The sequence below is a fragment of the Sus scrofa genome, chromosome 8 (genome assembly GCF_054392235.1).
Source record: "Sus scrofa isolate SSC_HxYL_T2T_F1_AM1 chromosome 8, Sscrofa_HxYL_maternal_Yorkshire_Landrace_v2.0, whole genome shotgun sequence".
Taxonomy (NCBI): domain Eukaryota; kingdom Metazoa; phylum Chordata; class Mammalia; order Artiodactyla; family Suidae; genus Sus; species Sus scrofa.
Genome location: NC_139390.1, coordinates 43,479,101 through 43,497,932, shown reverse-complemented (window position 1 = coordinate 43,497,932; position 18,832 = coordinate 43,479,101). Strand labels below are relative to the sequence as shown.

Below are 18,832 nucleotides of genomic sequence, written 5' to 3'. Positions count from 1 at the left end.
ACTTTCACTTATCTGTAAATTTGAAGGAGATTTCTCCTTCAAATCTGAATGAGACTCTTGCTAGGTAGAGTAATCTTGGTTGGAGGATTTTTCCTTTCATCACGTTAATATGTCATGCCACTCCCTTCTGGCCTGCAGAGTTTCTGCTGAAAAATCTGCCAATGTCCTTATTGGGGTTCTCTTGTATGTTATTTGTTTCTTTTCTATGGCTGCTTTCAATATTTCTCTTTGTCTTTAATTTTGATCAGTTTGATTAATATATGTCTCAAGGTTCCTCCTTGCATTTATCTTATATGGTATTCCTTGTGCTTCCTGGATTTGAGTGAGTGGTCCCTTTCCCATGTTAGGGAAGTTTTGGGCTATTATCTCTTCAAATACTGTTTCTGTCCCTTTCTCTCTCTCTCTTCTCCTTCTGGCACCCCTATAATTTATAATTTAACCAATGTTAAATTGGTGCATTTAACATTGTCCCAGAGTTCTCAGGCTCTTTTCATTTCTTTTTAATCTTTTTTCTCTTTTCTCTTCTGCATCAGTGATTTCCACTAGTCTGTCTCCCCATCCATTCGTCCTTTAAGCTCAGCAGTTTCTTTAGAGCTATAAATGTTGCTATTTCTTACAAAATTAGATTGTATCTTTAGTGCATTATATTCCGAATTTTTAGTAGTGCATATAAAGAAAAATAGCAAGTTTCTATCACAACCTTGAGTTGAGTTGTGATAAACAACTCAGTGTCTGTAGCTTAGGCAATTAGGGCATTGCTCAGGCTTTTTTGCTTATTAGTTTTACCATGAAGTTTTTATACTGTATGTACACATGTGTGCTTGTATGTGTATATGTGTGTGTGTCCAAAAATTATTTTGATCTAAACTGTCCTAAAATTTGACAGTCTTGTTCTTTTCTTGTTTTAACATATATTAAAATCTTTGAACCTCTAAAATATTTAAATTAAATTAGTAGTTTAATTCAAAAATATTAACATATATATTTTGTTGGGCTTTTACAATTTTAATCATCTAAAACATATTGTATTATAAACTGTCCTTAAGAAAACAGATCTCTATTAGGAAGAATTGATTAGCAACTTGGTAAGTTAAGTACTTTTAGATCTTGAGAGACCAAAACAAACACTTGATGTGAGACTATATACAATTTTAGATTTTTAAGAAACATATACTTTTTAAAATTTTATTTTATTTTATTTATTTTTTAATTACTCAAATGAATTTATCACATCTGTAGTTGTATAATGATCATAACAATCCAGTTTCACAGGATTTCCATCCCATAGCCCAAGCACATCCCCCCACCCAAGAAACATATACTTTTAAATAAAAAGTGAATGTCACCATTGACTTTATGCTAGCCATACACATTTAACATACATTTTTTTTCTACTTTGATGAAAGTCTTGTGAAAGCCTGGCACATTGTTTAAATATCAACATTGGTGTATTTCTCTTTGATATGTATTAGAAAAAAATAACCTTATATTTGTAAGGAATGCATGTGTCTTAATTTGGTGACTTATGTGTTGCTTGCTTCTCATTTTCTTCAGGGGGATGTTTCTGGATACCATTCTCCCCTCTCGTGATGATAATGGCATACGTCCAGCAATTGGTCAACGAACCCGTTTAAGCAAAGGAGATATTGCACAGGCAAGAAAGCTGTATAGATGTCCAGGTATTATGCCATCCAAACTTAGAAGCATAATTGTGCCTGATAGTGCTCTTCCAGATGAATAAGCCACAGTTTACTCCATTGTTTACTTGTCTCTCTCCATACTGCCAAGTGACTAACATATTCAGTTCAAAGTCACTAATCACAAAGTGTAATAGGAGAGAACTCCAGGACACCCATTGCTATAATTAAAACATATTGTTAGAAATCAAGAACAGAGATAATAAGCTTTTATTTATTTATTTATTTATTTTAATTTAATGAGTAAAAGAGTAAGAAAACATGGTTGTTTTATAGTTGTTATTAAATAGTGGCATGGTTTCATATTCAAATGATGAGTTTCCTTGTCAACATAAAAAAATTCTTTATTTCAACTTCAGAACTGATTCCTGAATGATCTTTTCTTGCAAGTGCTATCATTACCAGTATATAAATTTAAATTTTATTAGGTGAGATTTATAAATTTGTTGCAAAAAAAAAGTTCTAACTATGCTGTTAATGAATTATTGTATGTTTGCTACTAGATAAAGTTGTGAAAAAAGATTAAAGAAATGCTCAATAATAGTGTTCCAAGGGAACACTAATACCCTGCTGGCCCAAGAAGGAAAAGAGTCTGCTTTCAAATTGGAAATACTGCATACCCAGTGCACCTCCTGTACACTCAACATACTTTGGAATAGCCCATGTCAAAGATATATGCCTAACTTGCTTAACACGGCTTTCTCAGATTTTTTTTTTTTTACCCATGGAAACCTCTTTTTACCTAATACTTACCTATAGAATTCACTTTTAGAAATATTATTCCATATACTAAGATCACAAGTGGTAAAATGACTATAAAAGTTTTAATTGGATGCTATTCTAATAATTTCTACATACATTCAGAGATACGATGGGTATATTAATCATTGAAGTTTTACATAGATTCTGATGCTTAAAATTTCATATATATTTGATTATGAAAAGTTATAGTAAGTAAATTTACTGTGATTATTTATATTAGTCCAGGAAATTCCTTTATAGAATACAGAAGAGGGCTCACTGAGTCATTCACAAAAATGTGATATTTGCTCCTTGACATATAGTATAAAACTCTCTTACTGTGCAAATTAACACTCAAGTGCAAGCCGAAAAAAAAGTGACTTGGTCGAATAAACTCAGGAAACGTCTAGGAATTTCATAATTCAATATGGATGATGACATGTAACTCATTGATCTGGTCATTGATATTGATAGATCACCTAGAAAGACAGTAAGGGTTTATGAATTAAGATCTAGTATATTTTATTTTTAATACAGAGATGAGAGGGTTATAAAACTGCATATTCCTTTGGAGTATGTCTGGTTTTCTTTTTGTTTTGTTTATATATTTCCACTGTCTACTTCTTTTTATATTTTTATTAGATTATAGTTGATTTACAATGTTGTATCAATTCCTGATACACAGCAAAATGACCTAGTCATATATGTATCCTTTCTTATATTATCTTCCATCATGGTCTATTCCAAGAGACTAGATATAGTTCCCTATGCTGTACAATAGGACCTCACTGCTTATCTATTCTGAATGAATAGTTTGCATCTGTTAACCTGCAAACTCCCTATCCATCTCACTTCCTTGTCCCCTTTGTCAACCACAAGTCTGTTCTCTATGTCCGTATGTTTCTGTTTTGTAGGTAGGTTCATTTGTGACATATTTTAGATTCCATATATAAGTGATATCATATGGTAATTGTCTTTGTATTTCTGACTTACTTAGTATGAGACTCTCTAGTTGCATCTTTGTTTCTGCAGATGGCATTATTTCATTCACTTTATGGCTGAGTAGTATTCCTTTTCATTTATGTACCATGTTTTAATCCATTCATCTGCCAATGGACATTATTGTTTTCTTTTGTTAGAAATTTCTGATGAACAAGGTCAATCAGAGGTATTTGGCTAGTTTTTACTCCAACATTTTACTCTTTATGGGTTTATGCTCAAAACTCTATTATAGATCTGTATTTTATAGAACTATTTCATAGAGTTTAATTTTGAAAAGAATACTGACCTGATTCACACTAAGATATACAAGGATAAGGCTTGTTAAGTTGGGCCCTGAGTCTCAAAAGGCTAGTTTCTGATAGGCAGGTAATAGTTGGCCAACTGCAAATACTGTTGTGTTTATCAACTGGAAGATGAACAACATTAAAAATGTATATGTTTCAATTCCCTTAAAACAGTATAAACTGGTATTTTTGTGGGTCTTTGTAGAAGATAAAGAATTTGTAACCCATTGTAGTATATATATATATATATATATATATATATATATATATATATGTGCCAAAAATGTAAATTAGATTTCTGTGTGAAAACTCAATTACTTATTGTACAGTGTATATGCATCATGAAAATGCTCCATACAGAAATAGAGTTGTGTTTTTAGCATGAGGGGGATGAGGAAAAGTTTCTTTCAGTTTAGAATTGTTTTCATTGCCACTTCTTGTTCTTACTTTTAGAAGCAAGCAAGGGAAGTCTCCCTGCACATTATTATGTGAAGAAGGGATATGATCCTTTACAGCCCTGGCGCTCCACTGATCTAAGACGCAGTCATTGATCTCCAGAGCACACACCCAGGGGGGAAACAGGAAGGGAAAGGGAAGGACGCTGCTCAACCCTGAGATTGAATAGATGTCTTGACACTGCTGTCCAAGAACCAATCCTGTGCCCCTCCAAAGGCTTCCAAGCTTTCCTACCATTAAGGCATCTGAAAGGATACCCACTTACCTGGCATTATCATCGCTTGCACCCTACATGCTGTTAGCACAAGAATATCCACCTAAGGCAGAGGATAGCCTTCATCTTCCCTTTATCCCAGCACTCAGCAGTCTTCTGGTGAAAGAGATCCTCTCTGGGGTGTGTCAGTGGTGTGTCTTCTTCTCTTTATAAATGATTCATTTGTTCTCTTGCTCTCTCTCTTTTTGGGACCTTCTTTCTCTTGTGGCTCTTGTTTTTTAAATATATTCTCCTCTTATTTAATTTAAATTTAGGATTACTTTCCCTTTCTATTTCTAAACTGCTCAAATTTAACTTCTCTCCTGATACAGTCTCTGGTCTTTATTTGCATTTTCTCTTAAAATAGTTTTTTATATAGTCCCATGATCTTTGGCTTATAACTACTTAATACTTATACCGACTGTCAATCTTAATATTCTCTGAGTAAATTTTCTTTAATTAAATATCAAGTAATATAATAAAATTAGGAAAAATATAAAGTAAATCGATATCTAAAAATAATGGTTTCTGAGGATTAGAATCTTCTTTGTTATATAAAAGTGTATTGTATTTACCCATGAACACACATAAAATTTATGTTCACAAATTTAAGAGTGTTGTTAGGAGTTTCTGTCATGGCACCGCGGAGATGAATCTGAATAGGAACGATGAGGTTGTGGGTTCGATCCCTGGCCTCATTCAGTGAGTTAAGGATCTGGCATTGCCATGAGCTGTGGTGTAGGTCGCAGATGCGGCTCGGATCCTGTGTTGCTGTGGCTGTGGCATAGGTCGGCAGCTGTAGCTCCAATTGGACCCCTGACTTGGGAACCTCCATATGCCATGGGTGCAGCCCTAAAAAGAAAAAAATGAAGTATTGTTAAACATACGGTATATGTATAGAATATCCATGTCTATGGATGCACATCTGTGTGGAGGTTGTAGGAATGGAAGACCAGTTTCAATGTGCATGGAATTTGAATACTAGAAACTTTTTAAACACTTGTTTTATTAAATTTATTTTTAAAATTAATATGAGGTTTTTTTTAAGTGTAATTGATTTTCAATGTTATGCCAATTTCTGCTGTACAGCAAAGTGACCCAATCACATATATGCATACATTCTCTTTCTTATATTACCTTCCATCATGGTCTATCCCCCCCACCCCTCACCCACTGCACTCCCACCAGCTACTAGGTAGTCCTGGGTATCTCACATTTTTGAAGTGAATCCTCTAGGCCAGGGATCCTCACTGTGTCTGGATTGCTACAATGCTTCCCAGTTGACCTATTCCCTCCATTCTTACATCTCTTTAGTTCTATGGCTACACTGCTCTTCAAGGAACTTCTTAATATGCAAATCTTACTCTGCTTATTTTAGGATAAAGTGTGATTTCCTTTTCAATGTCACCTTCAAGATTTTTCCTTGTCTCTTCCTTCAGCCTCTTCTTTATGTATTTCCCTTAACAGCCTAGTTTCTCACCTCTATTTCATTCAGTCCTGACACTAAAGTATGCTTGCCTTCTGTCTCCTCTTCCAGACAAGAAACTCATAACTGCCTCCCTGGCTAAATCTTAACTCATATTCAGGATTTCTCTCCTGTGTAACCTCCTACTTAAAAACTCCCTGGTTTCCTGGGACACCCATGGTTGTAAATGTCTTATATTATTGTAGCTTTTATGTCTTAATCTTATAATCATCAATTTACTTCTCATTTTCCACATTAGAGTATAAGATTCTTTAGGACTGCCACTGGGCTTTTCCCTCATGATATTCTGAATCAGCTATAAATTAGGTGCACAATAGGTGGTTCCTGTAGGAATGAAATAGTTGCTTTAATTTGTGAAAGGCACTGTACCAGATGTTATAATCACAGAGAAGAAAACACAGATGATACACATAAATAGCCAATCATCTGTTGGATTATATAAATAATATCACTTATCGAGGAAGAAAATCTTTTCAGGCAAGGATGCTAAAGCAGTTCTGAGAGAGTTGCCTACAATGAGCACACTCTGGAGGAAGAAGTCTTCTTGGAGTTGGTATTTGTGCTTCCTCTTAAAGGATGACTCAGGAGTAGGTTAAGAATCTGGTGTCACTGCTGTGGCTTGGGTCGCCGCCATCGTGCGGATTTGATCCTTGGCCACAAAATTCCACATGCTATAGGCGTGGCCAAAGAAATGAATGAATCAGACTTGGCTAGGCAGTTACTATTGAAATATATTTTAAAATACTTCAGTGTGCCACAGGCGGGGCCATAAAAATAAAAAATAAAATCAGTAAATTAATCTAACCATTACAACTCAGATAATTTAGGATTCCTTTTAACATTCCTTATCTTAAAATCATTTAAACCTATATCTTATTTATTACAAATAAAAGTTCAAGGGAGCCATAGATGTAAGAAAAAGTTAATTACATATCCATATGATTCAGCAATCCCACTTCTCAGCATAAATCTTACAAAACTTTCTTTGAAATAGATACATGCACCCCTAAGTTCATTGCAGTACTATTCACAATAGTCAAGACATGGAAACAAGCTAAATGTCCATCAACAGATGACTGGATTAAGAAGACGTGACACTTATATACAATGGGATATCACTCAATCATAGAAAAGAACAAAATAATGCCATTTGCAGAAATATGGATGGAACTAGAGACTCTCATACTGAATGAAGTAAGTCAGAAGAGAAAGACAAATACCATATGATATCACTTATATCTGGGATCTAATATATGGTACAAATGAACCTGTCTATAGAAAAGAAACTCATGGGCATGGAAAACAGACTTGCGGTTGCCCTGGGGAGGGGGAGGGATTGCATGGACTAGGAGTTTGGTGTTAGTAGATGCAAACTATTGCATTTGGAGTGGATAAGCAATGAGATCCTGCTGTATAGCACAGGGAACTATATCTGATCACTTGTGATGGAACATGATGGAGAATAACGTGAGGAAAAGAATGTGTGTATATATACGTGTGTGTGTGTATGTATAACTGCATCACTTTGCTGTACAGCAGAAATTGGCAGAACACTAAATCAATTGTAATAAAATAAATATAGAGATAAATAAAAGATCCTTTGGGAAGAGATTAATTTGATATAAGTTAGTGTATGTTTTCTTTAGAGTTAGTAAAATTGTAAATGTGTTCTTACAGAATATGGAGAAATAGTTCTCAACCTTTGATATTTATTAGATAACATAGACATTTGCTGGTAAAATATTTGTCGATGCAAATATACAGTTAGCTGTAAATTTAACCATATTATTAAAAACACAAGAATTTGTGATAATTACTTAGCCACACACAATCCAACTAGCATTTGTACAATTCATACACAATTTTTTATCTTAGAAGAAAAAAAATACATAAGAGTCGATGCAAAAATGAGATGGATCATATGATAAAGCATTTAGAAGTTTAATTTTTAATGATTAATTTATTTTAATTAACACTCATAACGAGACCTATCTTGTTAACACACTTTTAATTACAGTACTGTTAATCATATGCATATCATACAGCAGACCTCTAGAACTTTTTCATCTTGCATGACTGAACCTCTATACCTATTGAAGACCAACTCCCTTTCCCCTCCTCCCAACCACTATTTTACTTTCCACCTCTGTGTGTTTGATGACTTTAGAAACCTCATGCAATATTTGTCCTTCTATGTATGACTGACTTATTTCCCTTAGAATAGTGTCCTCAAGATTCATCTATGTTGTAGCACATAGCAGATTTCTTTCTGTTTTAAGCTTAATAATATTCTACTGTATGTATATACCACATTTTCTTTATTCATTCATCTGTCAGTGGACATTTAGGTTGTTTCTATCTCCTGGTTACTCTGAATAAAGTTTCAATGAATATATGAGTATATATATATTTCTTCAAGATTCTGTTTTCAGTTCTTTTTGATCAATATCCAGAAGTGGAATTGCTGGACCATTTGGTAGTTCTTTTTATAATTTCTGTGGAAACTCAATGCTGTTTTCCACAGTGACTGCACCATTTTACATTCCTACCAACAGTGCAAACTTGTTTCAATTTCTCCATATCCTCACCAATACTTGTTATTTCCTGTTTTGTTTGTTTGTTTGTTTGGGTAATGGCCATCCTAACAGGTGATATCTCATTTTGGTTTTGATATGCACTTCCCTGGTTATTAATGATGTTGAGCATTTTTTTCACATTTCTGTTGGCCATTTGTATGTCTTCTTTGAAATGTCTGTTCAGGTCCTTTGCTCATTTTAAAATTTGGTTGTTTGTTTTGTTTTGTTTTGTTATTATTGAGTTGTAGGAGTTCTTTATCTATTTTGGATACTAATCCCACATGAAATGTATGATTTGCAAATGATTTCTTCCATTTCAAAGACTGGCTTTCATGTCATTGATTGTTTCCTTTGCTGAACAAGGCTTTTTATTTATTTATTTATTTTTCACTCAGCTGCACCCTCAACACATGTGGGTTCCGTGGCCAGGGAATGAATGTGAGCTGCAGAAGCAGCAACACTGCATCCTTTAACCCGCTACACTGGGTAAAAGACAAACCAGACTATTAACCCATAGCACCACAGCAGGGAACTCCTGTATTAGTATTATTTTTTTGCACAAAACTTTTTACTTTGATGTAGTCCCACTTGTCTTTTTTTGCTTTTTTTGCTTGTGCTATTTCAAATCCAAGAAACCATTGCCAAGCCTACATTTATAAAGCTTTTCACCTATTTTTTTTCTTCTAGGAATTTTACAATTTAGGGTGTTATGTAAGTCTTCAATCCATTTTGAGTTGATTTTTGTGTGTAGTGAAAGATAAGGGTCTAACTTTATTCTTTTATATGTTTATATCTAGAAACTATTCTTTCCCCACTGTGTAGGTTTGGCACTCTTGTTGAATATCCCACTTTACTGTTTAGGTGTGGATATATTTTTGTCTCTTCATTCTGTCCCATTGGTCTCCTTATGCCAGCACCATACTCTTGATTACTGTCAGTTTGCAATATGTTTTGAAGTCAAGAAGTATATGGCTTCCAACTTAGTTCTTTTTTCTCAAGATTGTTTTTCTTTTCTATTCAAGGTATGTGGTTCTATATGAATTTTAAGACTTTCTCCCCATTTCTGCAAAAAATGCCATTGTGAATTTGATAGGGACTGCATTGAAGCTGTAGATTGCCTTGGGTAGTATGGAGAACATTTTAACATTAAGTCTTCCAATACATGAACACATTGCTTGTGTCTTTCTTTAATTTCTTTCAGCAACATTTTGCAGTTTTCAGTATATATGTCTTTTGCCTCATTGGTTAAGTTTATTCCTAAATATTTTATTTCTTTTTGGTGTTCTCATAAATGAGATTGTTTTAATTTCCCTTTCATATTGTTTGTTGTTAGTTTATGAATATGCGACTCATTCTTTGTGTGTTGATTTTGTATTCTGCAATTTTGCTGATTTTTCTGCTACTTCTAACAGTATTTTTGTGTGTTTGTGGAATCATTGCAGTTTTGTACATATAAGATCATGTCATCTGCCTAGAGAGATAGAAGTTTAACTTCTGGATTATGTTTTAGAATAATTTTGATTAGGAACATAATGATAATAATTTACCTTTGTATATTACTTTATACTTTTTTTCTCTTAAATATGACTGAATTTTATAGCTCAAAGGCATATTGTAGCAATTAACAATTGTTAATTGTAGCAATTGTGACAACCTTCCTACTTGTATTAGAGGTAAAAAGGGGTCTTTGGCATCACAATTCTTGAGCCCTACAAGGCAACTTTATGAAATACACTTTACAGAAGAAAAAAAAAATTGAGATTAAAGTTTTTGAAACTTGCTTGTATGAAATAATTAACAAGGAATAATGCCATGACTTAAACTTCTCTCTCTCTCTCTTTTTCTTTTCTTTTTTTTTTTTTTTAGGGCCACACCCATGGCTTATGGAAGGTCCTAGGCTTTATACTGAATTGGAGACACAACTGGTGGCCTATGTCACAGCCACAGCAACCACAGCAATGTGGGATCCAAGCAGTATCTGTGACCTACACCACAGCTCATGGCAACGCTGGATCCCCAACTGACTGAGAGAGGCCAGGGATCAAACCCGCATCTTCATAGATATTAGTTGGATTTGTTTCTGTAGCACCACAGTGGGAACTACGCAAACTTCTCTTTTTTTATCCACATACCTTTCTGAGTAAATGGACAGACTATGCATTTAACTCAGTGGTATTGCCTTTTCCTTGATAATTTTCCTTCAGTTCTTTTAATAATAAAGTTTCCTTTTTATATCTGAGCATGAATCAACAAATGGTTGGGAAAATTGATTTGAAATATGGATCAGGTAGCCTGAGACAGCCACACTCATTGGGAAAAATGTATGAATAATTACCTGAATTTGATAATAGATGTTTGCAATTTTTACATTATAAGTAGGTGCTATATAATAGATTTATTTAATTTTTGAATTATTTTTTTCTTCTTTAGAGAGTGTTTTGCTTTATATTTTTACCAAAACAATATAATTTATTTACATTTATGTATTAAATATATTTAATTGTTTTGATTCAACTTTAGAAAATCCGGTACCAGCATTCTTTGTGGCTTAATAGAGTTTTCAATTATTACAGAATTTATTTTTAAAAAACCAATCCTAGTTAGAAGCACATTGTTTGTGTTAATGATCTCAACAAATTTTTCATTTTTCTAAGGATTCTTATTTATAACGTCACATTTATCAAGTGCCCTCAGATGACTCATGGAAAGTGCTGATTATATATTTTTTACCTTGAGTATTTTTGTTTCATTCTATTCTAAAGTGATTTTATCTGCCTATTCATCAGAGTAAGCATTGTTGCTTTTTTTTAATTGTTATTTCCCCAACACATTTTTTTTTCCCCGCTGTACAGCATGGGGAACCAATTACCCATACACGTATACATACTTTTTCCTCCCATTATCATGCTCCATCATAAGTATCTAAACGTAGTTCTCAGTGCTACACAGTAGGATCTCATTGTTAATTCATTTTAAGGCCACACATTGCTTGCTCTAAATTTAAATTTATTTTGTTTTGCAAACATAAATATCTGTGTTTCTAAATATTCATATTGTGTCAGATTTTACAGCTCTACTTTATGTTTTCAAAGTTGTCGTCTTTGTTTCTTCATTTAACTCAATAGATGCAGAACCATTTATCATTTATTGAGTTTTGATGAGGCAAGAGTTCACCTGATGGTAGCTATGGCTCTGTAATATGGTAATATATCAGTTTTTATTTAAGTCTCCTTCAGAGGGAAGAGTTGCTCTTTCAAATTACTTAATGAAGGTTATAAATATCTTTTTATAAATCTTTATATAAATGGGCTGCCATAGAGGAATTTTTTTATTGTTATTTCCCCAATACAATTTTTTTCTACTGTACAGCATAGTGACCAGTTACACATACATGAATACATTATTTTTTCTCCCATTATCATGCTCTGTCATAAGTGATTAGACATAGTTCTCAGTGCTACACAGCAGGATCTCACTGCTAATCCACTCTAAAAGCAATAGTTTGCATCCATTAATCCCAAACTCCCAATCCATCCAACTCCCTCCCCTCCCCCTAGGCAACTACAAGTCTATTCTCCAAGTCCATGATTTTCTTTTCTGTGGAAAGGTTCGTTCGTCCTGTATATTAGATTCCAAATATACATACACAATGGAATACTACTCAGCCATAAAAAGAACAAAATAATGCCATTTGCAGCAACATGAATGGAACTAGAGAATCTCATACTGAGTGAAGTAAGTCAGAAAGAGGAATTATTTTTGAATTAAGGGTGCTTAAAGCAGCCTAGCTCATGTGGCTTGTACCACACTTTGCAAAAGCAGCAAGAAAATCCATTATAAAATGCTTCTGACTACAACAGTGGCTGAACCAATGAGCCAATTATGCTCTCTTTGTCTGTTGAAATGGCCCTGGAGGTATCAATCATACATCTTGACTCTGTGCAGATGATTATTTGCCATTTAAGATGACTAATAATTTCTTCCAAGGAGTTACACAGGCTTAGTAGGAGGAAAATATAATTGCATTTCCAGCAATTTCTACGTATGAGCAGCAGAAAACAGAGTAAATAAATGTCTACCTCTTGTAGGAATATTTGAGTCTTCTCTGATGTTTTTATCTTTCAATTTTTTCCAGCTTATCCTGAGAAAAATTTTCTTTGTGTATGACATTTTGAAACCTCTTTAATTGATAATTTTTAGTTATTAAGATTTCTTTTTTTCAACTTTGATATGGTATTCATTATTAATATTAACCTCACTTTGGGAGTTCCCACTGTGGCACAGTGGAAAAAAATCCCACTAGCATCCATGTGAATATGGGTTGCATCCCTGGCCTTGCTCAGTGAGTCAGGGTTTCCAGCATTGCCATGAGCTGTGGTGTAGGTTGCAGACATGGCTCGGATCAGCATTGCTGTGGTTGTATTAAAGGCCATCAGAAGTAGCTCAGATTTGACCCCTAGCCTGGGAACTTCCATATGCCGCAGGTGCAGCCCTAAAAAGCGAAAAAAAAAAAAAAAAAAAAGGTTAACCTTACTTTACTTCAGATGTATTAGTGGAATGTTTCATGTGGTCCCAAAGCCACCCTAGGCATCCACTGGCCTGAGTCTAAATATGGGTGACTTAGAAGTTGGCTGCTGGCTCCTTGGGAATGAATGAGAAAGGTTTCCATGAGGAAGAACTTTAGGAATGCCAGACTATTTAATCTCAGAATCTTGTTATATGATTAGCTCTAGTGATTCCATTAAGTGTATGGAAATTGTGGTAAGAAAGACATAAGTGTTTTGTGAAATACAAATATATATTCTAGTCTAACACCAAAATGCTCAAGGTTTCATTTATGTATGATGCCATGTCTTTCATAAAAAATTAAAGAATGATATTATCATTTCATCTATCTAAAAAAATCAAATATACATATTTTTTTCTTTTAGCATGTGGAGAAACTCTTCAAGAATCCAATGGCAATCTTTCCTCCCCAGGATTTCCAAATGGCTACCCTTCTTATACACACTGCATCTGGAGAGTTTCTGTGACTGCAGGGGAGAAGGTAGTTTATCCCATCAAGTCTCTTTTAATCTCAGATAAGCAAAAGTTCATCTTCTTTCAAATATAATTTACTTTTTTTAATTCTTATTTAACTCATCAAATAAGAGACCAAATAGCTCAGAAAATTTATAAAGGAAATGACTCAAAATCCAGGAATTTTTTGAAAGACGTAAATTTAAAATAAGTGGTAAATGGTCTAAGAGTTGAAATAATGGTACAAATTGTGATCTCAGACACAATTAAATTAAAATTCGGTATCAGAAGGGTAATTAGAAAAATCCCACACATTTTAAAATTAAGAAATTTACATCAAATATCCAATTTAGCCAAGAAGAAATTATAATGAAAATTAGAAATTATTTTCAATTATGAGAATTATACTGAGAACACCAAGCCTACATGCACCTAAAAGCAGTATTTAGGAAATTCACACACTTGAGTACTCCCATAAGAAAATAATTATAATGGGGAGTTCCCATTGTGGCTCAGCAGAAACGAATCTGACTGGTATCCATGAGGATGTGGGTTTGATCCCTGGCCTCGCTCAGTGGGTTAAGGATCCAGTATTGCCATGATCTGTGGTGTAGGTTGCAGATGCGGCTTGGATCCCTCATTGCTGTGGCTGTGGTGTAGGCCAGCAGCTAAAGCTCTGATTTGACATCTAGCCTGGGAACTTCCGTGTGCTGCTGGTCAGCCCTAAAAGCAAAAGAAAAAAAAAGAAAAACTCAAAACTAATGAGATAGATATCCACATAAAGAGGCTGGAAAAGAGCAATAAAATTAATGGAAATGTACAAAAAGGAAGAAGTTATAAATAAAAGATAAAGTTAGGGGGTTCCTATTGCGGCTCAGTGGATTAAGAACCTGACTAATATCCATGATAATGAAGGTTTAATTCCTGGCCTCTCTCGGTGGATTAAGTATCCAGCATTGCTGTGCCTGTAGCATAGGCCAGCAGCTGCAGCTCTGAATCCACCACTAGCCTGGAAACTCATATGCCACACTTGTGGTTCTAAAAAGACCAAAAAAACAAAAAAGATAAATTTAAAAACATAAAAATATCATGGTACAAAGTATAGACAAAGTTGGTACTTTGAAACAACTTAGAAAAATAGAAGAGAGGATGAAAAGAGATCAAGAAAGAAAAAAGAATAACAGAGAAAGCACAATTATCTAATTTTTAGAATAAAAAAGATTATTATAACATAGATGCTTTAGACACCAAAATGGGAATAAGAACATTTTAAAATTATGCCAATAACTTTAAAATGTAAATGAAATGGGAAAATTACTACAAAATACTAGTTACTAATGTCATAGTCAAGCAGAAATAAAAAGCTTGAATGCTCCTATAACCAGTAAAGAAATCAAATTACTATTTAATTAAAATTTTAGTCATAATTTTCAACAATGAAAATCCAGGCTCAGATGGCTTAATTAGTGAGTTCTACCCAATAACCAAATAAAAAATAAGTGTAATCTCATATAAAATCTCTCAGTTAATTAAAAAAATACTCTCTTATTTATACGGCTAGCAAAACCTTGATAGCCATCCTGATGACGCAAATGGTGTAATAAAGAAAAATTTTAACCCAGACTCACACTTGAATACTTATGTAAAATCCTCCCCACATTACCAAATCAAATGCAAATATATATGCACATATATGTATGTGTCTATACAATATAAATATATAAATAAGATATAAAATATGTTATATATATATTTCGAGTGCAAATATATGTACTTGGGTATGTGTATATATGTATTATTTATTACTTAGATGTTTGTATGTGTACATATATGTATGGGTATATATGTACAAATATCATTAGATAAATATCAATTAAATCAAGAAAAAATCTATTAATGATTTTATGACAATAAATCCTGAGCAAACCAAGAATGCCTTCTTAATCTTATAAAGGGAATCAACAAAAATTAGTGCAAATACCCTTATCATTGGAGAAATTCTGAAAGTATTTCTCTCAAGATAGGTAAAAAACCAAGAATGTTTACCACTTCTCTTCTTTTTTAACACTTTGATGAAAGTAGTGGCACATTAACACAAGATAATGAAATTATATATATATATATATATATATATATAAATTAAAAATGAAGACATAACCTTTCCTTTATCATATTGTTGGGTTATAGAATTTAAAATTATTAAGAAATAAAATGAATAAATCTATTAATTTCTAGATTCTGTCTTAAATGCTAGCCTTTAAAGTCTTCCCAGAGCAAGATCGTATTGATATTTATCTTTGTTTTTTAGTAGTTGTTAAATGGTTTTTGTCTTTTGCCTTTCACTAATTCATCTGGAATGACTCACCCACATTTTGAGTATTGATGAGAATGCAAATACAGTTAAAGAAAATTTGATCTCTCTGATAATTCTGTGTTATAATGAGTAGTATGGTGGGTATGGGCAATACTCGCAATGAAGACTAAGTGAAACTCTTGTGTAGCATAAATAGATTTTACACATAAAAGTTTACAACTTTGCAATACATGGTCGCATATATAATTCTTTATGTACTTATTTTTAAATTTAAGAATTATGAGTCTAGGAGTTCCTGCTGTGGTACACCAAGATTGATAGATGTCTCTGCAGCAGCCAGGATGTGGTTCCATCCTCTGCCCAGTGCAGTGATTAAGGATTCAGCCATTTAGGTCTTTAATACAATTTGAATTTATTTTTTATATGGTGTGAGGAAATACTCTAATTTCATTCTTTTGCATGTAGCTGTCTAGTTTTCTTAGCACCATTTATAGAAAATTCTGTCTTTTCTCCGTTATATATTCTTGCCTCTTTTGATTTAGATTGATTGACCATAATTGTGTGGGTTTATTTCTCGACCCTCCATTCTGTTCCATTTTTCTATATGTCTGTTGTTGTGGCAAAATGATGCTGTTTTGATTACTGTAGCTTTGTGCACAATTTAAAGTCAAGGAATGTGATACCTTCAGCTATGTTCTTTTTTCTCAAAATTGCTTTGGTATTGGGGTCTTTTGCCATTCTAAATAATTTTAGAATTATTTGTTCTAGTAATGTGAAAAATGTCATGGATATTTTGATAGGAATTAAACCTGTAAATTTAATGGGTCTTTTTTACGCTGGTATTTTTTACTTCTTTGGTTGCAAGTTTAACTCATTAATTTCAAGCATCTTTTTTTTTCCAATACAGACATTCAAGGCTATGAATTTTCTTCTAAGAACTACTCTATCTGAATTTTACCAAATTGATGCATAGTATTTTTGTTATTTTTCAATTCTAATTCTTCATATCTTATCATTTCTCCTAAGCCCATATATTTTTCAATAATATTTTTTTAATTTACAAACATGTTGTTTTTCAGTCTCCCTTTTCTTATTAATTTCTCCTTTAATTACTTTTTGGAGATTATCATTTGTCTGATGTCAGTCTTTGAAATAGCTTGAGGCTGGCAGAATGACTTGGGAATTGACCAATATTCATAGAAAAATAATCTTTGATTTAAAATATGTTTTGTGCAGTGGTTGAGTACAGAGTTTTCTATATATGAATTAGTTTTTTAATTGTGCTGTTGATATATTTTTTATATTATTGTTTTTGACTTCATCTATGAAATAGTAGAAAGATATGTTATTAATATATTTAAATATTATTTCCCACTATTTGGTAGATGTTATTAATTACTCTACAGTTAAAATATTTGTTTACACTATCTTATTACATATTGTATACATAAATACTTTTAGACTATTACGGCTTTCTAATAAGGTAAACTATTATCATTATATAGTGAATCTCTTAATCTCTATTCATAGTTTAGGTTAAAAATATTTTTTCTGATATTAATAAATCTGTGATTTCTTTTGATTAATATTTCTGCCTGGTATTTCTATCCTGCTTTAGACAATTAGCCATTTAAGATCTTGTGTCTCTGGTGTTTCCCTTTTAGACAGCAAATGATTTGGTTTTGTTCTTTATTGAATCCATAATGTAAAGTTTTGTTTTTAACTCAAGCGCTTATTACAGTTACATCTATTACAATTACAGATATATTATTGTTTCTTATCAGCATACTCTATGTCCACTGACTTCTTTTATTCTATGTTTTGCTTTCTTATGTATTGAATTATGGTTTACTTTCCCCTCATGTAATTTCTTTCTCTACTGGTTTGAAAATTTTAAATGTGTTGTCTATTATTTGGTACCTTTTTCTAGGCATATGTAATTGGTATCTTTAGCCTCTTCCTAAACCATAAAAAGATTCTAAAAAAAAAAAAAAAAGATTATGATTCACATTGTCTTTATCTTACAAGCTATTTTTTTGTTTCGTTTTCAAGCACATTTTCTTCCTGAGAAAAAGAAGATATATTATTTTTTGCACGTAAAATTTAACTTTATGTAGATATTTACCTAACATTTTAATATTGTGATAAAAAACATACAACATAAAATTGTCTTAACCATTTTTAAATATACAATTCAGTAGCATTAAGTGTATACACACTGTGAGAAATAGATCTCCAGAACTTTTTCATCTTGCAAAACTGAAATACTATGTCCATTCACCAATTTTCCATTTTCCCCTCCCCTCAGCTCCTGCTAAGCACCATTTACTTTTTGTTTCTTATGAATTTGACTACTTTAAGATAATTCATAAAAATGGGGTCACATAGTATTTGTCCTTCTGTAACTGGCTTATTTTGCTTTGCATAATGGCCTCGAGGCTTATCCATGTTGTAGCATGCATAAATTCTCAACGACTGCTGGATCATTTGGCAGTTCTATCTTTAATTTTTTGTTTTTCATAGATGGCTTCACTATTTTAGAATCTCTCCCAAGTGCACATGAGGTCAAATTTCTCCATATCTTCACCAACACATGTTATTTTAAAATCTTTCATAATCACCATCTTAATGAGTATGAGGTGATAACTCCTATGGCTTGATTTGCATTCCTCTGAAGATTAGTGATGTTGAACATTTTTTATATGATTATTGACCATTTGTTCATCATCTCTGGAGAAATGTCTGTTCAAGTCTTTTGCCCATTTTTTAAATTAGATTATTTTATTTTTTTCTTGTTGTATTGTAGGAGTTCTTTATATATTCTGGCTATTAACCCCTTTTGAGATATATGGTTTACAAACATTGTGTCCTTTTCTGTAGTTGCATTTTGACACTGTTGATTGTTTCCTTTGTTTCACAGAAGATTTTTAGTTTGACATAGTACTAATTTTTCACTTTTGTTTCCTGGGTTTTTGGAGCCATATCCAAGAAATTATTTTCAGAT

At 32.8% G+C, this 18,832-nt stretch overlaps 1 protein-coding gene across 3 annotated transcripts in view; it reads left to right on the top strand.

Moving 5' to 3' along the window:
• TLL1 (tolloid like 1) overlaps window positions 1-18,832 on the top strand; it is a 236,441-nt gene that overhangs the window by 149,706 nt on the left and 67,903 nt on the right. For 2 of the 3 annotated variants that reach the window (XM_021101281.2, XM_084973891.1), the window contains exons 8-9: window positions 1,555-1,679; window positions 13,427-13,542. In XM_021101281.2, coding sequence (XP_020956940.1) covers window positions 1,555-1,679; window positions 13,427-13,542 — 241 coding nt within the window. Of the gene's footprint in view, window positions 1-1,554; window positions 1,712-13,367; window positions 13,543-18,832 lie in introns of all 3 variants that reach the window. The other variant, XM_084973892.1, reaches the window with a different exon arrangement.